This window comes from Notolepis coatsorum, assembly GCF_963971535.1.
Source record: "Notolepis coatsorum genome assembly, chromosome: 5".
In the NCBI taxonomy this organism is placed as follows: domain Eukaryota; kingdom Metazoa; phylum Chordata; class Actinopteri; order Aulopiformes; family Paralepididae; genus Notolepis; species Notolepis coatsorum.
In genome coordinates, this window is record NC_140169.1 from 173321569 (window position 1) to 173347672 (window position 26104).

Genomic DNA, 26104 nt, shown 5'->3' on the forward strand with positions numbered 1-26104 from the left:
TAGCCGCCCTTATGTAAAGGCTTTCTATAGAGACTTCCTTTTTCCTTCCATTTGAAATAAATGTGGTCTGATTGTGAAGGGGGGAAAGCATGGTTATGGCAGATGGGAGTACAGACCGACGTCTCTGGTAATTTAAAGACTTTTCTGATCTGGTACCATATTTTCAATGAGTTCTTTATCATAAAGTTGTCTCTTATAGCGGCCCCAAGGGACCTTTTTGTTGCAAAGAGAAGTGCTGCGAGAGAGATACTGCTAGCATTCTGTTCTATGGCCAGCCATGCAGCGGTGGTAGTGGTGGTCTCACCAGGGTATGAGTCCTGCCAGTAGACCAGAGCTCTTGCATTGGCTGCCCAGTAGTAGTGTTGAAACATGGGTAAGGCAAGGCCTCCCATATTTGTAGGCTTGCACAGGTGATTTTTGGAAATACGGTGTGTTTTGTATCCCCAAATAAAAGGCATCATAAGAGTGTCAATGGTCTTAAAAAATGCTTTTGTTAAAATAATTGGCAGGTTCTGGAACAGATATAAAAACCTGAGTAAAGTGACAATTTTTATTGCATTAATACGGCCTATCATAGACAATGGGAGAATTCTCCATTTCTCTACATTACATTTAAATGTCTCTAACATTGGTTCATAGTTTCATTTATACAGGAGTTTGTGATTCCTAGGAATAACAACTCCAAGATAGTCAATTGTATCTGTAATTCTAAAAGGGCAGGTTCTGGAGGAATCCTGAATTCAGGCCATCAGTAAGTGGCATAAATTCACTCTTTTGCCAGTTTATAGTGTATCCAGAGAGTCTGCCAAATCTTTCAACAAGGTCTAATAAAGGCGGTAGAGATTCTTCTGGGCGTGACAGGTAAACAATCACATCGTCTGCGTATAAAGAAATGTAGTGCTCAATTCCACCTAGTTTCACAGGTGTAATGGAGGGGTGGTTTCTAATGCTAATGGCGATGGGGTTCGATTGCAATGGTAAAGAGTAAAGGAGATAATGGGCAGCCTTGGCGTGTACTACGGTTAAGGGCAAAGGGTGGTGATTTATCAAGTCAAGTCAAGTCAAGAGTTTTAATTGTCACGGCATACAAGTATACAATGAAATGCGGGTGGTCTTGCCCGCAACGATGTGCAATACAGTGGTACAACATATAATAGAATCCAATAAAAACAACATTGTGCAATAAACAGGTAACAGGTAACATGGTGTGACATCTCGGTATCTGTACATAGTTATTTACAGAGCATATAGGACATGCTAGGTAGCTTTGGTAGTGCAATACACTGTTCCTGTTATTCTAATTTAAAGTGGCCTTTCCTTTTGGCCATAAGTGTGCGTGTGTGCGGCATGAGTGTGTGCCCGCTCATGTTAAAGTGTTAAGTGGCTGCTAGTGTGTGAGCGTGCACAGCGTGCGTGTGTTCATGTGTGCTTGTGTGTGGATAGTTCAGTGTTCTGTGGCACTAGAACCCACCTCACCCCTGCCCACTTTGACAACCTAGGATGGCTTAGAGTAGACGACAGAGTACAGCAACTTGCAATGGGCCTGGTCTACAAGATACACTACACGACCAAGGTACCCATGTACATGTCAAAATACTTCCCAAAGGTCAGTGAATACCACGATCACAACACCAGAGGGAGCTCCACAAATCATGTTAAACCCAGATTCGGCTCAAATAAGGGACTAAACACGTTTCGCAATTATGCCACATCAATGTGGAACGCCCTACCCAAAGCTGTAAAGGAATGTGGATCACTACCCACTTTCAAAACCTCTCTCAAGGGACACCTACGGGAGACTGCAATTCAAAACTGGCCCCTGTAAATATCCTAACCCAACCCCCTCCAATGTACAGTCATTTACCTAGTATGGTTGTCAATAGTCCAATGTACAATTTTGTTTGTTTGTACAGTGTCTCCTCCCCCCCCCCTCAATGTACAGTTTTGCTTGTTTTGCTTGTTTATACAGTGTGTCTCCCCCCCCCCCGCCCCCCAACCACCTCCAATGTAAATTACCCAGTATGGTTGTCAATATCCCAATGCACCCAACCCCCCCCCACCCAACCTCCTCCAATGTACAGTTTCTACGTCAAATGTATATACTCCCTTTTCTTGACTCCTTCTGTATCACAAACAGTACTGTATTTGCAAATCTGGTATGTCATGAATGTATAGATGTAGCAGTACTGACTATCTGTATGTCATGTATGTCATATATGTCCTGATGAATTGAAAATGGGGGACCCTGATGTAAACAAGACGAAAGTCTTTCTCTGGTCTGCATCCTCTTAACAATTGTGTGTATTGAGCTGTACTGTATTGTACCCATTCTGCAATCTGTTAATAAAGTTTTCAATCAATCAATCAAAACTCAATGTTCATTGTTCAGGGCTCTGATGGCCTGGGGGAAGAAGCTGAGCCTAAGCCGCTCTGTCCTAGTAGCTGGGGTTCGCAGGCGTCTGCCTGACCTCAGCAGCTGGAACAGGCTGTTATTGGGGTGGTGAGGGTCTTTCATTATCCTGCAGGCTCTGGATTTGCACCTCTTGTTGTATAGAACCTGCAGGGGAGGTAGTGCAATACCCGTGGTACGCTCGGCTGAGCGCACCACTCTCTGTAGGGCCTTCTTGTCCTGTGCCGTGCTGTTTCCATACCAGGCAGTGATGTTTCCGGTCAAGATGCTCTCTACAGCTCCTGAGTAGAAGGACTGGAGTATCTTCCCCGATACTCTGAACTTCCTTAACTGTCTCAGGTGGTCCAATCTTTCGCCGTCGACTAAAGACTCACTTCTTCAACCATTATCTGAATTAAAAAAAAAATAAAAAAAAAAATCTAACCCTAACTAACCATACTGTCATGCACTTGTCCTAATAAACTAACCTACACTGTAGCACTCAACACTTTGATGAACATTGTTACTCAGCTGATAGAGTTGTGCTCTTCCTGATGGCTTGTCGTACAGAACTTGTAAGTCGCTTTGGATAAAAGCGTCAGCTAAATGACTAAATGTAAATGTAAATGTAAATGTAGAGGCGCTGTTTCGCCTTCTTTACTACTGTGTCTATGTGTGTTGACCATGTCAGATCCTCTGAGATGTGGACCCCCAGGTACTTAAAGCTGCTCACCCTGTCCACGGTAGCCCCGTTAATCATCAGTGGTATGTGTGTCTCCTGCTGTCCTCTCCTATAATCCACGATCAGCTCCTTGGTTTTACCAATGTTCAGGAGCAGGCTGTTGTCCTGGCACCAGCGTTCCAGTACCTCAACCTCCTCCCGGTAGGCCTTCTCGTCGTTGTCCGAGATCAGCCCCACCACCACCGTGTCGTCTGCGAACTTCACTATGGAGTTGGAGCTGAACTTGGCCACACAATCGTGTGTGTAGAGTGAGTACAGCAGGGGGCTTAGAACACAGCCCTGGGGGGACCCGATGCTCAGGGTGATGGTGTTGGAGGTCTGACCCCCCACCCTGACCGCCTGGGGTCTTTCACTCAGAAAGTCCAGTACCCAGGCGCTCAGGGGGCGGAGCTCAGACCCAGCTCGATCAGCTTGTCCACCAGTCTGGTGGGGACTATGGTGTTGAACGCTGAGCTGTAGTCAATGAACAACAGTCTCACATTTATTGCAGTTGGTCAGGACTGATGCAGTGAGGTGAGAGTATAGCATTGCAACCCACGAAGCAAAGTCCCTGCCCAAACCAAACTCTCTATCACAGACTGAATATAGTTCCACTCAACTTGGTCAAAAGCTTTTTGTGCGTCAAGGGCCAAAATAGCTGTGTTTATATCTTTTTTATATTTGCCATATGTGATGTTCAGTAGTCGCCGAACATTGAAAAAAGAAAACCACCCGGGAATGAAGCCGGTTTGATCAGGATGAATTATGGCCGTTATACATTTATTGAGCCTGTTAGCTAGAATTTTGGTGAACACCTTTAAGTTGTTTCCAAGGAGGGCAATAGGGCGGTACGAGGAGGGGTCACTTTCCTCTTTACCTTTTTTCAAAATTAAAGATATAGGGGTGGAACGGTTCACAAAATCGACGGTTCGGTTCGTATCACGGTTTTGGGCTAACGGTTTTCGGTTCGGTTCGATATACGTTGTTTTTTTTATAAAAAAAATAAAAATGTAACACTCAAAAATCTAAACATGCTTCTCATTTATTAAAAAAAATTAAATAAAGGTTTACAGTGGTTTGTAGGGGTGTAACGGTACACAGAAGCCACGGTTCAGTATGTACCTCGGTATTGCGGTCACGGTTCGGTACGATTTCGGTACAACAGGAAAAAAATATTTATAATTATTATTATATATTTATAATAATTATTATAATTAAATATAATAATATTCTATAGGCTTGCCGTAGTAGTCAGTGATACTGGTGTAATTCTGTGTTCAGGCATCCACAAGTAAATTAATTGCCTACTGCACCTTTAACAACAATTTAGTTTCAGTTTCACTTATAGAGAGGATTTAACTTCATGTGAAGCCGAGACTGAAGAATACTAGAGAACAGACGACATGTTACACAACAATGGCAGAGGATTATCAATATTTTGGATTTAAACACAGTAGCAGGGAGCAGCAACTGGAGAGGAGCTCAGATGATCTGGTGGTATGTTGTGCTTTTATTTTTTCTCCGATCAGCTGTGAGACTCCGCGATCCGCCGGAAAAGGTTGACGTGTGTGTTCGCGCGCGTGTGTGTCTTTTGGTTAACATTATTGGGCGAACAAGAAAACTAAAGAAAACTGCAAAATTGTAATGACCCTGCTGTGTTAAACATTTTATTAATTCATCATGGTTTTGTTTTAGGGACAAATAGGCTGTAGTAAACAGGAGAGGAGGAGGGGAGAGCCGAGTGTCAGTGCGCGCTGTTGTTAATTCTGTCCGCTTGTCATCTGAGACGTATTCGCCGTATGGCTGGATGTACCGCACCGTGACAGCCGTACCATAAATTCGCGGGACGAATACGCGTACCGTTACACCCCTAGTGGTTTGCCTTAAATAATGTTTGGCACACAAAGACCGAACTGACTGAAAAATATAGGCTACATTTGTCAAAGTATTAACTGTCTTAGTGCAAACAAACAATATGCTCAGCCAGCACTAGATGTCAACAATGTTTAAATTCCCTGATTGTCAGTTCTTAATGGAAAGATTAGTTTTCCGCTTGAAATTAAAGTGCAGTATTTGAAATACAATGAAAGGAATATGGCTGGATTTCTTATCAAAAGGAAAAGTGTCACTGTTATTTAAAATAAATAAATAAACAAATTAGAAGGCCATCAATATAAATTGCAGCATACATCAAACTAACACACACACTGTACTGTTTCAAAACAACACTGCTCTGTTCATTCTATTTTTAAAATACGTACATTATCTGTCTACATTTATTTAGACTAACATTATTTAAATAGAGTGCAACTGTGGTGGATTAACGTAATTCGGTGAGTTGGAACTATCTATGGGTTGGGGGACCGCACGGACAATTTAGCGTCACAGACCTTCTCGGCTCTAACGTTAAGAGTTAATAACATGCAGTGGAAAAGCGACAATAGTCCCGGTTGGAGTTAGTAAACACAGTTGTATGTTAGCCTTCTTGGATGTTGAATAAACGCCTATCATCGTCTTTCAACACCCCGCCTCTCAGACTCCCATTTTCTCCTCAGCTAGTAGTAGCTACAGTAACATTTCATTGGCTGTATTAGCTGGCGGGCTACCATAGTTAAAACGTGCGTTGTGTTGTACAAACTGCTAACGTTATGGCAAGATGTGTGTAGGCCTATGTAATGTTAATGGCTATGTTTTTAAAGTTGTAATGACGATTGATTTATATTTCGCTTGCCATTTCCACAAACTGACTAGCACCTGCTGCAGCCAGCGCGGCACCTCTCTCGCCTCCGTGCAAAATGAAGTTATTTTTTTTTGCGCATCCCCGGCCTGAACCGTACAATACAGACGCGCCGAACCGTGGAGGTCGTGCCGAACGGTGTACGGTTCGAATGCGTATCGTTCCACCCCTACTAGGGGTGTAATGATGCGACCTCACAACGATTAATTTCTATTACGATTATTCAGGCAACGATTCAATGCATCATAAAATCTCTTCATTTGACCACGATTTGATTCGATTCGATTAATTTTATATCAGTTAATTCCCCAAAAGATTTTGAATACACAAATGTGGCTGGGGGAACTGATCAGCATGAATGGACTATAGGTCAATAAAAACAATAATAATAAAAAAAAACATTAAACACATTTTTTTTATTAATTTCGATTATAATCTATTCCAACACTTTCAAATCGATGCAGCTGAATCGTCACATTATAATCGATGCATTCCGATTAATCGATGCATCGTTACACCCCTATTTAATACTGTAGTGGAGTTAAGAGGAGTGGCTGGACGAGAAGAGTGCCTGTCCATAAATGGGTCCAGAATGCAATTAAAATCTCCACCCACTATTAGATGTATAGTTGACAAGTCAGGTAATAGGTTAAAAACACTTCGGAAAAAACCAGGGTCTTCAAAGTTTGGGGCATATAAATTTAGGGTAACATGAAATGATAACATATTGCCCGTGACAATCAAATAGTGGCCATTGGGATCGGCTGTGGTACAGTAGATATATGTTGGAATGGGATATTTTTGCGCATTAGTATAGCCACCCCTCACGCCTTTGATGAGAAAGTGGATTGATAGACCTGGCCCACCTAACCGCACCTCAGCTCAGCTTGTGCGCATCAGTGTTTAACTTTCTCTCAAGTTCTTGTGTGCATTTGAAATATTTAGAAAATGTTATATCACAGTTAATTTATATTGTGTTCAACGTGGATATGAATTGAACCAGGAGTGAGGAGTGAATGATGTGCCTCACCATCGGTAGCAGTATCCCAGTAGCAGGAGTTGGCTGTGTGGAGACCAGCACCACTCTTCTGCATGACGGCACAGTTCACTGCAACACACAAGAGAGAATACCGTTATTCACATCCCACATTCACCTTCCAATACAAAGTCTATGATTACAACGTGATCTCCCATCCACACCAAAGGCTAGTTACCAGGGCTGACCCCTCTTAGTCCATGAGGTGACTATGCGTCTCTGTATTTAAATATGCATTTGCAAGAGGGCAGAGCCCACATATTCTGCATTCCTATGGAGCGTACTGTACATGCGATGCAGCTGGAGCACGGCTTGGTGGCCTGGATCAAGGACTATCTCACTGAGAGGCCACAGTACGTCAGACTAAAGGACAGTCAGTCTGACGTACTGGTGAGCAACACCGGCGCCCCCCAGGGAACTGTGCTGTCACCCTTCCTCTTCACCCTCTACACCTCAGACTTCTGCCGCAACTCCAGCGGGTGCCACCTGCAGAAGTTCTCAGACAACTCCTCCATCGTAAGCTACATCACCGACGATGATGAGGAGGAGTACAGAGCCCTGGTGGAGAGCTTCGTGGGGTGGAGCGACAGCAACCACCTCCAACTCAACACCAGTAAGACCAAGGAGCTGGTGGTGGACTTCCGGAGGGGCAAGAAGAGGCCCCCCCCGATTCCCATCTCCATCCGAGGGGTGGATGTGGAGATGGTGGACTCATACAAGTTCCTTGGGGTACACCTGAACAATAAACTGGACTGGTCGGACAACACAGAGGCCCTCTACAGGAAGGGACAGAGCAGGCTGTTCTTCCTGAGGAGACTCAGGTCCTTCAATGTGTGCAACAAACTGCTGCAGTCTTTTTACCAGTCTGTTGTGGCCAGCATCCTCTTCTATGCTGTGGCATGCTGGGGAGGCTACATCAACTCAAGGGACACCAACAAGCTCAACAAGCTGGTGAGGAAGGCTAGCTCCGTGGTGGGAGTCGAGCTACCTAGACTTGAGGTGATGGTAGAGAGGGGGATGATAAGGAAGCTGGATGCCATCATGGAGAACCCCTACCACCCCCTCTACGACGAGCTAGTCAAGATGAGAAGCTCGTTCAGCCACAGACTCATTCCCCCCCCGACACTCAACTAACCGCCTCGGACAGTCCTTCATACCAGCGGCCATCAGGCTCCACAACAGTGGGCAGCGACTAGCAGCCTCCAGGCTCCACAACAGGGGGCAGCGACAGCGACTGCTACCAGACATTGACCTGGGACTTATAGGAACCCAAGGAGGACAACCTACACTACCCTACCTTAGGCTTACTGCACCCTATGTGGATACTGTGATACTGTGAATAATGTATATTTCAGTGGATACCGTGATACTGTGAATAATGTATACTCAGTAGATAGTAAATTATAACACTACCTCATGCATACTGCACCTTATGTGACACTGTGAATAATGTGAATATTCCTCAGCTAGTAAATTATATTGACCATATTGATCAAATTGTTTACACTGCCTGTGTTGTCTTTTACTACCTGTATACTGTGTTGTTTTACTACCTGTACCCCTCCCCCCCTCCCCCCCATGCTGCTATGATGCCTGAATTTCCCCAAGGGGATCAATAAAGGAATATCTTATCTTATTGTGCATGTCCTCAGAAATTAGGCTAACACTACGCAACCGAAAGATGCAATGAAGCGTGTCAACAGTAGGGGGCAGTGTGGATGGGATGCGTGTAGCTTATTGCCAGCGGAAGAGTGCAAGAATGCTTCCGCATTCGTCACCGCACGCCAGTACGGTAATGCGCCTTTCCTTTCGACCCGCTCAGACAAATGCAGGTAGTACATTGCAACACAACGCAGCATTTCCGCGTACATTGCAACGAATCACTTGGAGTTTGAAAGTGATATCAGAAGAAACTACTCAACCTCGGCTGTCTTTAACTATGAGTGAACACAACGCATTGTAACGTTAACGCAGCTGTCAACTGTACTTTACTATGGAATATACATGTATATTATCGCGACGCGTCGTCACAGACTAAACAGTGTTCTGGATTTTCCTACAATGGATTATTGATTGTAAATTGAACCCTTGCACTGAAGAACCATTATGAATCTGTGTTAGAAAATGTTTTGGATCTAAATCACTTGGAGTTTGAAAGTGATATCAGAAGAAACTACTCAACCTCGGCTGTCTTTAACTATGAGTGAACACAACACATTGTAACGTTAACGCAGCTGTCAACTGTACTTATCTAAACATGATAAGTTAGAGTGCTGTGTTCACTCATAGTTAAATACAGTAGAGGTTGAGTACTTCATTATCTAAACGGGATCATCCCTATGTTCCCCGGGTCCTATGTTCCCCGGGTTCTATGTTCCCCGCTTTAATTGATTAATAGATTGAAAAATTTATAATTTTTTATTATTTTATTAATTATTAATGTCCGCCTTGTTTCGAACGGTTAAGCTTAGGCCCTCGTTCGAACTGGTTAAGGTTAGAGTTTGGAATCAGGGCTGGTGGTCTAAAGTTTTCAATCTATCAATCAATCAAAGCGGGGAACATAGAACCCGGGGAACATAGGACCCGGGGAACATAGACATGCTCCCATCTAAACATGGTAAGTTAGAGTGTTGTGTTCACGCATAGTTAAAGACAGCCGAGGTTGAGTAGTTTCTTCTGATATCACTTTCAAACTCCAAGTGATTCGTTGCAATGTACGCGGAAATGCTGCGTTGTGTTGCAATGTACTACATGCATTTGTCTGAGCGGGGCGAAAGGAAAGGCGCATTACTGTACTGGCGTGCGGTGACGAATGCGGAAGCATTCTTGCACTCTTCCGCTGGCAATAAGCTACACACGGATGGGACAGGCTAAACACTCAAACTCAACATGAAAAGCTACAGAAAAACAGGTCCGAGGCCTTTTTCTGCAGTGATCTCAACATAACCTCCTCGAATGTCGCCATGTTTACAACGACTACCGCCCTGTAGCTCTCACCTCCATAGCCATGAAGTGCTTTGAGAAGCTAGTAAAGGGCTACATCTGCTCCTCCCTCCCCATCAACATGGACCCCCTGCAATTTGCATACCGCCCCAACAGGTCCACGGAGGACGCCATATCCCATGTGCTGCACACAGCAGCATCACACCTGGACAAGAGGCAGGGGAACTATGTGAGAATGCTATTCATCGACTACAGCTCGGCATTCAATACCATAGTCCCCTCCATACTCATAGCCAAGCTCAGGGACCTGGGCTTGGGCTATGACCTCTGCCAGTGGGTCTTGGACTTCCTGACTGGCAGACCCCAGGTGGTGAGAGCAGGCAACTGCACCTCCTCATCCATCACCCTCAACATAGGGGCCCCCCAGGGCTGTGTTCTGAGTCCCCTCCTCTACTCCCTGTACACACACGACTGTGTGGCTCAGCGGAGTAGCAATACAATCGTCAAATTTGCTGACGACACAGTGGTGGTGGGCCTGATCTCTGCCAACGACGAGAGGGCCTACCTGGAAGAGGTCATGGTCCTGGCGGGATGGTGCCAGGAAAACAGCCTCTCCCTGAACGTCAGCAAAACAAAGGAGATGATTGTGGACTTCAGGAGGTCGGGGGTCAAGGACTACAGCCCCCTCAGCATCGACGGGGCACCGGTTGAGAGAGTCAACAGCTTCAAGTACCTTGGAGCCTACATATCCGAGGACTTGACATGGACCACACACATTAACAGTGTGGTGAAGAAGGCACGACAACGCCTCTACTTCCTCAGGCGCCTAAGGAAGTTCCAAGTCAGCCAGAAGATCCTTAAGAACTTCTACTCATGTACAATAGAGAGCATCTTGACCGGCAACATCACCTCCTGGTTTGGGAATAGCACTGCAAAAGACCAAAGCAGACTACAAAGAGTGACACGTTCAGCCGAACGCACAATTGGAGGGGGGCTCCCCACCCTCCAGAACATTTACTACAAGCGTTGCAAGGGCAAGGCTAAGAGAATCATTAAAGACTCCAGTCACCCGAACAACTGCCTCTTCGAACTGCTGCGGTCAGGCAAGCGATACAGGAGTCTCAAGGCGAGCACAGAAAGACTCAGAAGTAGCTTCTATCCCCAGGCCATCAGGCTGCTAAACGAACAATGAATGAACACTACACAACAACAACCACCAAACGCACATAGCACACACATCCACACGCACACACCCACTTTAAACAAACACACTGTAGCACCCACTCCACACACTTTATAGCACACACCCACTTTAAACAAACACACTGTAGCACCCACTCCCCACACTTTATATTTATGGATGAAGGATTGCACTACAACTCGTACACCTTACTGTAAATTGTACCTAAAATTGTACCTCATCCCATTTCTGCTTTGCACTAGATAGTACTGTACATTAGTACACTGCATAGTATTGTGTATTGTATATTATATGGTAACTCAGAACATTGTACATATGTCTATACCGAACACTGTGACCTCATTTTCTTCTTCTAAATTCATGCTATATTATGTTATTATGTTATTTGATACTATCTTGTCTAGCACAGTCTCTGGAGCGTAACAGTAAGAAGCATTTTGTATGAAAGTATTCTGTACTTCTGTATGACAACTATTAAAGAACTTGAACTTGAACTTGAACTTGGATAGTTCACAAGGAAGATATTCTTCTTCTATAATTCTAGGGAGGATTCTGCCCTGATTCTGCCCCCTACGGGCGACAGTGGCTCAGGAGGTAGAGCAGTCGTCTGGTAATTGGAAGGTTCCCAGTTCGATTCCCGCTCCTCCTGGGGTAGCGTGTCGAAGTGTCCTTGAGCAAGACACACTAATTGCTCCCGATGAGCAGGTTGGCACCTTGCATGGTTGCCTCCGCCGTCGGTGTGTGAATGTGTGAGTGAATGGGTGAATATGTGAGGAACAATATTGTAAAGCGCTTTGGATAAAAGCGCTTTACCATTTAGTGCAGTGGTCACCAACCCGTCGATCTTTGAGACTGTCCCTGTAGATCTTTCCATGAAAATTAAAAAAAAAAAAAAAAAAATGTATCTTACCCTGAGAGTCCACATTACAGTTCTACTTTTGTTTTGATGTGAAAATGATGCTTCACTTAGCACTGACTGAGAAAGTACACATTACAGTTCTACTTTTGTTTTGATGTGAAAAGTGATGCTGCACTTAGCACTGACTGAGAAAGTACACATTACAGTTCTACTTTATAAAATGCTAATTGTAAATATGTTTGTCAATGTTAATAATATGAGAAAGTCCACATTACAGTTCTACTTTTGTTCTGATGTGAAAACTGATGCTGCACTTAGCACTGACTGCACTTAGCACTGACTGAGAAAGTACACATTACAGTTCTACTTTATAAAATGCTAATTGTAAATATGTTTGTCAATGTTAATAATATGAGAAAGTCCACATTACAGTTCTACTTTTGTTTTGATGTGAAAAGTGATGCTGCATAAGATGACTGCACTTAGCACTGACTGAGAAAGTACATAATAGTTCTACTTTGACGTTTTAATGTTGGACCAAAGCATTGCATGTAATTAGAATACAGGCAAATAAAAGTAATTTAGTTTAAAGTACAATCTTGGCTGTCTTTTTCTTTCAACGCTTCAATAGGTAGATCTTGCCTTCACCAAAAAAAAAAAAAGTGATCTTGGGCTTAAAAAGGTTGGTGACCACTGATTTAGTGGATAGGCTTTTCAAACCCCCAGGTACAACGCAAAATACACGTATATACAAGTATATGAACAACGCTCTTCACAACGCTGCCGCTTGTCTACTCGCACGCATGTTGAAAGCACGTATACAGAGACCCTAAATGGTTGTATTGCACAGTCGGCAAGACTTGTTTTAGTCTCATGCTGAACGAGTCACTAGAATAGTTTTCCGTAGTATGGGACAGGCCTACCTTACCTATGTATTTGAATGGCCTCCCCTGCTTGACCAGCTGAGTGAGACAGTGCTCCACTATGCTGGCGGTCCACTGATTCACTTTATTCTGGTTGTAGTCTGTTCCTCCGACAACACCTTCAATACACTAGAGACCAGAAACATGGGGGTGAGAAGAATGCGAACACACGTAATAATAATAATAATAATTCATTTGATTTATATAGCGCTTCTCAATGACCCGAAGTCGCTGACAGTAGTTGGGAACAAAGTAAAAACAAAGAAACAAAAACAAAAAGAAAAAGGAACATGAGACCATGGGGGGAACAGGGGAAGACAGCATGGGATAGCACAAAAAGACGGAGCGACAGGAGACAGACATCAATCGGGTTGGAGGGGGGGGGTTATGGGTGGGGGGGGTTGAAGGCAAGGGAGAACAGGTGGGTTTTGAGGCGAGCTTTGAAGGTGGAGAGTGTAGGGGAGTCTCTGAACGACTGAGGGAGGGAGTTCCAGAGTCGGGGTGCAGTGCGAGAGAAGGCCCGATCACCAATGTTTTTGAGTTTGGATGTCGGGACAGTGAGGGAGGCAGTGGAGGACCGGAGGGAACGGGTGGGGCGGTAGGGAAGAAGGAGATCAGTCAGGTAGGGGGGGGCCAGGCTGTGGAGGGATTTGAAGGTGAGGAGTAGTGTTTTAAAGTTTATGCAGTGTTTGATCGGGAGCCAGTGGAGAGAGTGGAGGACAGGAGTGATGTGTTCTCGGGACCGGGTGTTAGTGAGGAGGCGGGCGGCTGAGTTTTGGACCATTTGCAGTTTATGGAGGGAGCGGGAGGTGATGCCAGTGAGGAGGGAGTTGCAATAATAATAACTTTATTTGTATAGCACTTTTCATACAGAGGTTGCAGTTCAAAGTGCTTCACAACAGTAAAAAATACAGGCATAAGCGAGCATAAAAAGATAGACAGGTAGAATCACAGTGTTTCACATTAGGATCTAGCATCCCAATAGGCTCTCCGCTTACAGTTTTCAGTAACACAAATAGTAAAAATAGTTTAAAATGATTCAGTTTAAAAATAGTAAAATAAAAATAAAATAAAAATTATAAAATAGAACGGACATAAAAAAATACAGGCATGAGCGAGCATAGTAAGATATGGCAAGTGACAACAATGCATAAAGTTTACAGACAATCCATGCTGATTGATCTGCCATAAGCAAGTGAAAGTTTACAGACAATCCATGCTGATTGATCTGCCATAAGCAAGTGAAGATTACAGTCTGTTCTAACAAACCAAACTGCCATGTATTAAAGTTTACAGACAATCCATGCTGATTGATCTGCCATAAGCATAAGATTACAGTCTGTTCTAACAAACCAAACTGCCATGTATTAAAGTTTACAGACAATCCATGCTGATTGATCTGCCATAAGCATAGTGTTTCACATTAGGATCTAGCATAGTCCAGGCGGGAGGAGATGAAGGCATGTATGAGGGATTCAGCAGCACGTGTGATGTTTCCAAAAAAAACTTAATGGGGAGAAAGAAAACAGCCGTAGTTACCTCTTTGACCGCGAGGCTGGCCTCATCCGCATTGAAGACCACCTGCACCAAGAGACAGGAGAAACAAAGACGCCTATGAGACTGGAGCTGCAGAGATGGGTTTTTTCCAATCATACTACAACGTACAACCTATTTCAAAATAGGTCTGTGATTTCAATGGGTCATTTGTATAGCAACTAGGGTTGGGTACCGTTCACATTTGAACTGATACCAGTACCAGAACCAGTTCCTGGAATTAGTATCGGTACCCAAGGGTACCTTTCTTCTTCTGTACTTAACTCTCTCTGTAATATCAAACGTTAAAAAATTTAAAAGATAATAATAAACTGTCCAAACTTCGCAACTTCAACATTGTTATTTATTTAGAACATTTAGTTATTTACTGTTGTAACACACCACACTAAATAAATTATCATATTATGTTTGTAAATGTTTAAATATCAACATTATCTGGCCTCCTCGGTAAATATTATCAAACTCCTCTGATCTCGTCTGGTCTTTCCAAAGACCCAAGAGACTGGACAGTAATACAGTATATATTTGTGGAAAAGGCTCCCTCTCTAGTATATTACACTCTTATTTGATTTTGATTTTGATTTGAAGTCTTTATTTCGAACATGCAATGAATACAACAAACAATAACAAAAAAGCAAAACAACTCAATCTGCATGTTCGAAAAGGAGTAGGAAGAAGTATACACTTATTTAATCCTACCCCTTTTCCACTACTCAAATGAGTGTACTATTTTAAACATAAAAAAGAAAAAAAAAATATATATATATATGCAAAACAAAAAACAAAAACTATATATGTATAAAATAAAATAAAATAGAAAACAAAATAAAAATTTAACACCCGTGAATATCAAGTCCGTTCCTCATCCCTGTACCTTGTGAACATAATTTCCTTATACATCAGTTTGAATTGTCTCATGTTTGGACATTGCTTTAGCACCACATTTAGACTGTTCCACAGTTTCACTCCACATATCGAGATGCAGTGTTTTCTCATGGTAGTGCGTACGTTTAGCACCTTTAAATTGTGTTCTCCCCTCAGATTATAACCCCCCTCCCTATCAAAGAACAATTCTTATACTTATACTACCGCAGTGTTTCTCAAAGTGGGGGGCGCGCCCCCCAGGGGGGGCGCAGAGGCATGACAGGGGGGGCCTTGAGATTTATATTAAAAAAAAAAAAAAAAAAAAACGTTTTTTTTTTTTTTTGGATTACAGAAAATTATCACTAAAGTGCTATCTGTTGCAGCTGCACTGTTCTCCATGAAAATACCATTTCTCAAAATCTGAAAATCATTATTTAATAAAACACAGAAAAGGATCACCAAGTTACTCTGGATAAAAAAAACCTTTACAGACAACATTGAGACAAAGCTTCCTGACACATCTCCATCCAAACTCTTTGAAATCTCATCTGATACCACCTGGAGAGCTAGTTTCAGAGTGTGGTGCTGAGTACCAAGTATCTCATCTCATGGCCCACCAAGTATCTCATGATGCAGCAGTTAAGGTGTTGATACCATTCAGCACCACATACAGTATCTGTGTGAAGCTGGCTTTTCATCCATGACAGCTCTGAAAACAAAATATAGGGCCAATTTGAAAGGTCACGATATTGGTGTTATTTCAATACATTTAAACATGGCCCATTTCATGACTATTTTGTTGGGGCGAGGGGGGGGGGGGGGGCCAAAATATTTTGGTCCGCCAAAGGGGGGCCTGACAGAAAAAGTTTGAGAAGCACTGTACTACCGATTGATCTAGCGTGAATCGGTACTCTGTAGTATCGATGTCATTTGGTCTGTACCCTTAAAAGTACAGAGTTCGGTACCCAAATCTAATAGTAACATTATAATCATTACTAATAATATATAGCGCCAGTGCAGACTGACTGTACGTGGTTGTGTTGGGGTGTGTATCGCGAGAATGTTATAGCGTTACTTTGTGTTGGCCCGGATTGTAATGTGGTGCGTTCCCTGTGCGTGTAAAGCCTGCCTATCAACCTGGTTTGATTGATTGATTGATTGAAAAGTTTATTAACAGATTGCAGAATGGGTACAGTACAGTACAGCTCAATGGTTCGTGTCTGTTCTTGGTTAATGATTGAATTTAATTAAAAACCTTTATTTATCCCCGAGGGGAGATTCAGGTGTCCATCACAGCATCAACAGCCATTAAAACAATTAATACAATAGAATATATACAATTAATTAATACGTGTTAAAAACAAAGACGGACAAAATAAATAACAAATAAAAGTAGGGCTAAAAAAAAAGAGCTAAAAAAGTGGTGAAAAGAAAGTCTATTCAGGTTGTTATTACAGTCCAAAAATCAGCCTCAATAATAATAATAATTAATTGCATTTATATAGCGCTTTTCTAGACACTCAACGCGCTTTACAATGTAGGGTGGAAATTGCCTCCTTCACCACCACTGGTAGCAGTAGCAACTGCTCAGGCTCAGGGGTTTCTCGTATTCAACTGCATCCACTGTAGCAAAACCAGATTCAAATTTATTTTATTTTATTGGTTGCTTAGTATGACTGAGTTGAGCGCATTATTTGTGTGTCTGTTTTGATGGTTTGATTGTGACATTTTATTGGTTTGACATTTTATTAACAGATTGCAGAATGGGTACAATACAGTACGGCTCAATACACACAATTGTTAAGGGGATGCAGAACAGTGAAAGACTTTCGTCTTGTTTTTTACATCAGGGTCCCCCATTTTCAATTCATCATGACATTTATGACATACACAACATACAGATATATATCATGACATTTACGACATACAGTACAGATATACAGTACTGTTACATTTATGACAACAAGATACACAAATATCCTAACAGAAACTATACATCCGAGGGGGAGCAAACTGTACATTAGGAAGGGTTGGGACATTTACCGGGGGCCAGTTTCGAATTGCAGCCTCCCGTATGTGCTCTTTGAGGGCGGTTTTGAAGGTGGGTAGTGATTCACATTATTTTACGGCTGTGTGTTATCAAAGCGGTTGGAAATATTAGGCAAAGATAATCAGTCTCGCTTGCTTCTAATAATACAGCCTCAACTGGCGTAGCTATCTGTAGTAGCACATGGAAGACCAAACAAAAGTGACATGAGTTATTATCATATACATCCCAAGATAACATGAATTGTCAAAACACAATGCAATGGGCCTGGTCTACAAGATACACTATACGACCGGGGTGCCCATGTACATGTCAAAATACTTCCCAAAGGTCAGTGAATACCACAACCACTACACCAGAGGAAGCTCAACAAATCATGTTAAACCTAGATTTGGCTCAAACAAGGGACTAAACACGTTTCGCAATTATGCCACAACAATGTGGAATGCCCTACCCAAAGCTGTAAAGGAATGTGAATCCCTGCCCACATTCAAAACCGCTCTTAAAGAGCACCTACGGGAGGCTGCAATTCGAAACTGGCCACCGTAAATGCCCAAAACCCCCACCACCTCCTAATAGACAGTCTCCTCCCCGCCGTATGTATATTTCTCTCCCACCCACCCACCCCCTCCTAATGTACAGTCCCCTCCCCATCATATGTATATACTCTGTCAGGATCTAGGGGTAACAGTACTGTATATTTGAATACCGTTTATGTCACAAATGTATTAGTACTAAATACCTATATGTCCCTATGCCATAAATGTCATGTATGTTGTGTATGTCATAAATGTCTATATGAATTGAAAATGGGGGACCCTGATGGAAACAAGACAAACGTCTTTCTCAGGTCTGCATCCCCTTAACAATTGTATGTATTGAGCCGTACTGTATTGTACCTGTCATGTGAATGAATGTACTGGAAGTACAATTGTGTGTGTGTCTCTAAGACCAGACCATATTAGGCGCTCATGCGCCGGAAGTAGTGAATTCCATGTATGCTACCGAAACAACGCTGTGTGGAGGTGTCTACGAGAAGGATAATAAACACCACAACCTATGGAGTTAAAGGAGGTCGTCAAGAGTGTTTATTATATCGGTCATAACTTGAACATGGTGTCAGAAGTAAACCAGTGAAGATGGCCAAGTTTAACCCTCCCGACAACTTTGATTTCACTCGCCCAGAACTGTGGCCGGAGTGGAGGCAACGGTTCCAGCGCTACCGGCTAGCCACAAAACTAGACAGGGAGGATGGACCTGTGCAGGTTAGCACGTTGCTATATGCGCTCGGCAAGGAGGCTGAGCAAGTTTTTAACACGTTGCATTTTGAGGTGCGGGAGGACGTTGATGACAAGGACAACTATGTGATTGTGTTGGACAAGTTGAATCGTTATTTCACTCCGAAAGTAAACATTATCCACGAACGTGCTCGTTTTTACCTCCGCTCGCAAAAGAGGGGCGAGTCTGCGGAGGAATACATCCGGACGCTCTACGAGCTGGCCGAGACCTGTCAGTTTGGTCCGGTGAAGATAGAAAATATTCGGGATAAACTGGTGATAGGAATCCTGGATAAAGAGATGTCAGAAAAGCTACAATTAATGGCAGATCTGACGCTGGAGAAAGCCATCGAGATGGTGAGACAGTCTGAGCAGATAAAGGGGCAAATTAGCCAACAGTCTAGAGCGGGCTCGGGAGATGCAGCATTCCTCAGTGAGGTCACACACAGCTGTTGTAACTGCGGAGATGCTACATTCCTGAGTGAGGTCAGACACAATGCGCACGCTGCGCCTTTCCAACAAAACAGAGGGCGGGGAAGAGCGCGGGGCAGTGGCGGCTTCCAAGCAGCAGGGCATCGCGATGGTGGTGCTACAGGAACGAAGTGTTTTAGGTGTGGAAGGGACCACCCGAACAACGTGCAGTGTCCAGCCAGGCAGGCAACATGCAGACACTGCCAGAAGATTGGACATTTTGCCGCCGTGTGCCGCTCTGCAAGAGTGAATGAGCTGACGACAATGGAGCAGCAGGATGACAGTTACAGTGAAGGACACTTCCTTGGTGAGATAAAAACAAAATACCTCTACGTGACAGATTCCAATAGGCCATGGACTGTTGAACTGAACGTCTGTGACACTCCTCTCACTTTCAAAATTGACACTGGTGCAGACGCCAGTGTGATTTCAGATGACACCTACCATCAGCTCAAACACCTGCCCCAGTTATCCAGTGACTTCACCGCTTTCGACAGCCCCGGAAGTAGACTTGAATGTCTAGGACTGTTCACTACCACATCTAAGTACAAGGGCCGGCAATATAAGTTCAACATCCATGTGATTAAGACAGCAAATGGCAGCAACCTGTTAGGCCTTGATGTTGCGGTGGCAATGGGACTGGTGAAGAGAGTGGAGGAGGTACAGGGCACATTCGGGGCGGATCTGGGCCTCTTGAAAATAAAACCTGTGAGAATATGCCTGCGGGACGATGCTGTCCCATACAGCATTAACACAGCGAGGAGAGTGTCTGCTCCTCTGCTTCCCAAAGTCAAGAAGGAGCTGGAGAGGATGCTCAAGTGCGGCGTCATAGAGGAGATCAGTGAGCCAACAGAGTGGTGTGCTCCCATGGTTCCAGTCCCCAAGAAAACTGATGATGTGAGGATCTGTGTTGATCTAAAACGACTGAACATGGCTGTGAAGAGGGAGAGATATGTTCTGCCCACCATAGATGACATATTACCAAAGCTGGCGGAGTCTCGAGTGTTCTCCCTACTCGACGCGGTAAGTGGTTTCTGGCAAATTCCACTAGAGAGAGAAACCGCTAAACTGACCACATTAATCACCCCAGTGGGTAGATATTTTTTTAAGCGGCTTCCTTTCGGGATCTCCAGTGCACCGGAGATCTTTCAGAGAGAAATGTCTCGGCTGTTCAGAGGCCAAGAGGGAGTGGAGGTGTACATGGACGACATCCTTGTCCATGGTACAGATGATAAGGAGCACGAGGGGAGACTCCAGAATGTTCTGCGTATCCTGGAGAGTGCAGGTCTAAAGCTCAACGACAAGAAGTGCGTTCTGCGCCAAAGGCAGCTGAGCTACTTGGGGCATCGAATTGACAGTGAGGGCATCCAGCCTGACCCCTCAAAAGTAAGCGCCATCACAGAGCTACAGCCACCAAGTGACGTGCCAGGCTTAAGAAGGTTCCTAGGCATGGTCCATTATCTCGGGCGCTTCTTGCCTAACTTATCGGAAGTGATAAAGCCACTCAACGACCTGCTGAAGTGCGAGGCTGTGTGGATGTGGGACGCAGCACAAGACAACGCATTCCACAAGGTAAAGCAACTCCTCTCCACCGCACCTACACTGGCATTCTATGATGTAAACAAACCTACCATAGTGAGTTCAGATGCAAGCAGCTACGGGCTGGGCAGTGTACTGCTACAGAGACACTCAGATGGACTGAAACCCGTTGCATTCTGTTCAAGGACACTAACTGATGCTGAGAAGCGCTACGCGCAAATAGAGAAGGAGTGTCTAGCTGCTGTTTGGGCCTGTGAACGATTTTCCACTTACCTCTATGGCCTAGACAGCTTCATAGTCCATACAGACCATAAACCGCTGGTCCCTTTGATCAACAACAAGGACCTCGATAGAGTTCCCCTGCGGTGCCAACGATTGCTGATGCGTCTGATGAAGTACAACCCCATTGCAGAGTACGTGCCTGGGAAAACACTGACAGTAGCTGACACACTTTCCAGGCAGCCATTGTCTGTAATTCTGAGTGAAGTGTCAGAACTAACCTCTGATGTTTCAGCGTTCGAGGACGCAGCTCATGCAGCGTGGCCAGTGTCGCCATCCAAACTGGACCGGATCAAGCAGGAGACGAGCGTAGACTACGACCTTCTGGTGGTGAGCAGACTGATCACAGATGGATGGCCGAAGCATGTGAGCAGTGTACCAGCACAAGGCAAAGCATATCACCACTGCTGTAACAGCCTGTCATTATCAAAGGGTCTTGTGCTGTACGGAGACTGCATCGTTATTCCTCACAGTATGAGGAAAGAGATACTCAACCGGTTGCATGACGGGCACCAGGGCATCACCAAGTGCAGGGAACGGGCACGCATGAGTGTGTGGTGGCCCGGGCTGGAGAGAGAGGTCCAGGAACTGGTGACAAAATGTCCCGAGTGCATGCAGGTCAGACCTACACAGAGGAAGGAGCCTCTGATTACAACGCCACTACCACAGAGGCCCTGGCAGGCGATCGGGGCGGACATCTGTGAGTACGAGAAAGAAAACTACTTGGTAGTTGTTGACTATTATTCTCGCTACATAGAAATAGCTCATCTACCAAACATGAAGAGTGAGACCACAATTGCTCGTCTGAAAAATATCTTCGCCAGGTGGGGTTGTCCAGATGAGCTTCACACTGATAATGCTAAACAGTTCACGAGCAAGATGTTTTGAGAGTTTCACTGTGACATATGACTTTAAACTCATCACCTCTAGTCCTCACTATCCTCAGGCCAACGGTGGGGCTGAGAGAGCAGTGCAGACTGCGAAGAGGATCCTACGGCAGGATGACCCGTTTCTGGCTCTCATGAGTTACAGAGCTACACCAATACAAGCCACGGGTGCCAGTCCTGCACAGCTGATGATGGGCCGCCAGATCAAGACGACGGTGCCTACAGTCGATAAAGTGCTGTTGCCTGTGTGGCCCGACTTCGCTAAGGTGCGTGAAGCTGACGCCAGGGCGAAAAGGAGCTACAGGCATGCTTACAACCGACGCTATGGTGCCAGAGCACTTCCACCTCTCAGGCCAGGGCAGAGCGTGGCAGTGAAACTCGATGGTGAGTCCGGCTGGACGACAGCAGCAACAGTTCAGCAGCCACACTCAGCTCCGAGGTCCTATCTGATCCAGACAGACCACGGGACCTTGCGGAGGAACAGGCGCCACCTACGACCTACATTCCTTCCTGGAGAGGCAGAGGACATGCAGGCGAGCGAGCAACCATCGCCACCCCAGCTTACACCTCCGAGTGACGTCACGCCGCTCTGCACCCCGTCCTATCTGGAGCGGAGGAAAGCCATGGTGATCGACGACGACGACGACGAGATCATCATCGGGGTTTCGGCTCTTGGAGGGGCTGTGTCACCTGCTAGGGAGCCTGTTTCCCCTGTTCGTGAGACTGTCCCGGCGCCGGCAGGGCCTGAGAATCGTCTTCCAGAACCAGCTCGGGTGACTTCCAGGGGCAGTCATCCGTCCACCTGAGAGATTTAAAGACTTTGTGTGTTATTAGACATGTGGCTTGCCTCAATGGAGCAGAATAACCTCCGGCAGCTACAGAGGTGACTGGGTTGTCTACCCCATACCCTCAGTAAAAAAAAAAAAAAAAAAAAGTAACACACAATGTTGGTTTATGTTCTATTGTGACTTTCTCTGTTAAAAGAAAAGGGGGAAAAGGGGAAGGAAGTATTGTTATTATGACACTTTGGTTAATGGCACTTTTCTATTTATTATTATAGCACTTTGATTAATGGCACTTTTCTATTTAAAAAGAATGAACTGATTGATATTGTGGTTACAGTATTACCTTGCACTTCTAAGAGCTCAGATTATTTGCTCGTTTGAGAGGACACTGCACTAATTTTGTATTCAACAGTATACACCGTCTCTGACTCAAAGAAGGGGAGATGTCATGTGAATGAATGTACTGGAAGTACAATTGTGTGTGTGTCTCTAAGACCAGACCATATTAGGCGCTCATGCGCCGGAAGTAGTGAATTCCATGTATGCTACCGAAACAACGCTGTGTGGCGGTGTCTACGAGAAGGATAATAAACACCACAACCTATGGAGTTAAAGGAGGTCGTCAAGAGTGTTTATTATATCGGTCATAACTTGAACAGTACCCATTCTGCAATCTGTTAAATAAAGTTTTCATTCATTCACAACAGAGACAGACCAGCTGATATTGACCACACCCTGATGATAACGTCTTTAGCTAGCTCGCGGTTAAAAAAAAGTTAAATGTTATCTAACTAGGCCGCGCACTCGAGCCCTTATTTAGAACAAATCTGAAAAGAGCAACGTTAAACGTTAAAACCTATGTGGAAATGTTATTATTGCTCTACCTCGTCTCCGGAATTATACTCGTCCATTGTTACCGGTGGCCGCTGCTAGCAAGAACAAGAATACTTCCGGTCAGATATTTTCAGAATAAAAGGGGCTATGTTTATTTAATTCTATTCTCGAAGACACTCTGACGTCACGAGACCGCCGCCATCTTGGTATTGGGGGACACAAACGGATTTCTACTGATCCGTTTTTATTACATATTTTATCACATTCTTGTTCATTTCATAACCTTTTCATATAATTTGTTTTGAAAATATTGAGGCAAACATGGCATTTCACTATTTATTTCGAAAGCCCTTCTGGTAATTCTAAGTGCATGCCCCCCCCCCCCCCCCCCCCAAGCCATGCACTTAGACAGAAAGTTAAAAAGACAGGAAGTCGATTCCGTTTCACTGGAATTATGTTGCTAAGGATTAAGGAGGAACAGCTTTTTTTTTTTTTTTTTTACCTTTATTTGACCAGGTAGTTTGATCAAATAAAATCAAATTTATTTGTAAGGCCCGACAACACATGTATCAAAGATCTCTTTTTCGAGCAAGACCTGGCTTTAATTTGTTGCATTAGCAAACATTGCAATGTTCAGGAAATAAACTAGGGTCCTTTTCGAATGTTATCTTATGTCATAAAAAAAAAAAAAACCTGAACCCCACCGTCATAGCCAACTATCGTCCTGTCTCTCTTCTCTCCTTCCTTTCTAAAACACTTGAACGTGCTGTATCCAACCAACTTACTGCTTATCTCTTACAGAATTGCAATGTCAAAATACTTCCCAAAGGTCAGTGAATACCACAACCACTACACCAGAGGAAGCTCAACAAATCATGTTAAACCCAGATTCGGCTCAAACAAGGGACTAAACACGTTTCGCAATTATGCCACAACAATGTGGAACGCCCTACCCAAAGCTGTAAAGGAATGTGAATCCCTGCCCACATTCAAAACCGCCCTTAAAGAGCACCTACGGGAGGCTGCAATTCGAAACTGGCCACCGTAAATGCCCAAAACCCCCACCACCTCCTAATAGACAGTCTCCTCCCCACCGCATGTATATATTCCCTCCCCGCCGTATGTATATTCCCCTCCCACCCACCCACCCCCTCCTAATGTACAGTCCCCTCCCCATCATATGTATATACTCTGTCAGGATCTAGGGGTAACAGTACTGTATATTTGAATACCGCCTATGTCACAAATGTATCAGTACTAAATACCTATATGTCCCTATGCCATAAATGTCATGTATGTTATGTATGTCATAAATGTCTATATGAATTGAAAATGGGGGACCCTGATGGAAACAAGACAAACGTCTTTCTCAGGTCTGCATCCCCTTAACAATTGTATGTATTGAGCCGTACTGTATTGTACCCATTCTGCAATCTGTTAAATAAAGTTTTCATTCATTCATTCAATGACCTCCTAGACCCCAATCAGTCTGGCTTCCGGACTGGCCACTCCACAGAAACGGCCCTCATTGCGGTCACAGAGGCACTTCACTTAGCAAAAGCGAAAGGCCTCTCCTCTGTCCTGATTCTCCTAGATCTATCTGCAGCCTTCGACACAGTCAACCATCAGATCCTCCTCGCGGCCCTCGCAGGAATGGGAGTGGCTGGATCTGCGCTGACATGGCTGACATCATACCTCAACGACCGCTCGTACCAAGTGTCATGGAGAGGGACTCTGTCGGCCACCCGCCCCCTCCGAACGGGTGTCCCCCAGGGCTCGGTCCTAGGACCCCTTCTCTTCTCCCTCTACACTAAATCACTGGGTAACATTATCACATCTCATGGCTTCTCATATCATTGTTATGCCGATGATACTCAACTCTTCCTCTCCTTCCCTCCCTCAGATATCCACGTCTCTGAGCGGATCTCGCTGTCCGACATCTCCGCCTGGATGACGACCAACCACCTCAAACTGAACCTAAGCAAAACAGAATTGCTCCACCTGCCGGCCAAATCCTCCCCCCTGACCGACCTCTCCATCACAGTCGAGAATGCAGCTGTGACCACGTCCCCGACCGCCAAGAACCTTGGTGTTGTCCTCGACGACCAGTTGAACTTCTCTGCTCACATCGCAGCGACAACCAGAACCTGCAGATTCCTCCTGAGCAACGTCAGAAGGATACGCCCCTTCCTGACAAAAGAAGTCACCCAACTCCTCGTCCAATCAACAGTCATCTCCCGCCTCAACTACTGCAACACACTGCTAGCTGGTCTCCCGGCCACTGCCACCAAGCCTCTTCAACTCATTCAAAACGCAGCGGCCCGCCTGATCTAAAACCTACCGAAGTCTGCCCATGTCACCCCGCTTCTTAGGGACCTGCACTGGCTCCCCATTGCTGCACGTATCCGCTTCAAGGCCCTCGACCTAGCATACCATGCGGCAAAGGGAACCGCTCCCGCCTACCTCCGGTCAATGGTCTCTTAACTACACACCCTCAAGACCCCTACGCTCTGCATCTTCTGGCCGCCTCAGACCTACTCCTATCCAAGCTCCCGGAGGGTCATCAAAGAGAAGCCGCCTATTCTCAGTCCTTGCCCCACAATGGTGGAATGAACTACCCATCCCAGTTAGGACAGCCGAATCCCGTCCAATCTTTCGCCGTCGACTAAAGACTCACTTCTTCAACCATTATCTGAAATGATTAAAAAAAAATAAAAAATCTAGCCCTGACTAACCTTACTGTCATGCACTTGTCCTA

At 44.7% G+C, this 26104-nt stretch overlaps 1 protein-coding gene across 1 annotated transcript in view; it reads right to left on the reverse strand.

Annotated features, from left to right (window-relative positions):
- Positions 1 to 23439, reverse strand: part of LOC311229045 (dynein light chain Tctex-type 3-like) — a 40758-nt gene extending 17319 nt beyond the window's left edge. Inside the window, exons 1-4 of the mRNA XM_084315049.1 lie at positions 23397 to 23439; positions 14349 to 14390; positions 12815 to 12938; positions 6878 to 6955 (exon numbers count right to left, since the gene is read on the reverse strand). Of these exons, the coding sequence (XP_084171175.1) occupies positions 6878 to 6955; positions 12815 to 12938; positions 14349 to 14390; positions 23397 to 23423 (271 nt within the window). The 5' untranslated portion in view covers positions 23424 to 23439. The remainder of the gene's footprint in view (positions 1 to 6877; positions 6956 to 12814; positions 12939 to 14348; positions 14391 to 23396) is intronic.
- Between the last annotated feature and the right edge of the window lie 2665 nt (positions 23440 to 26104).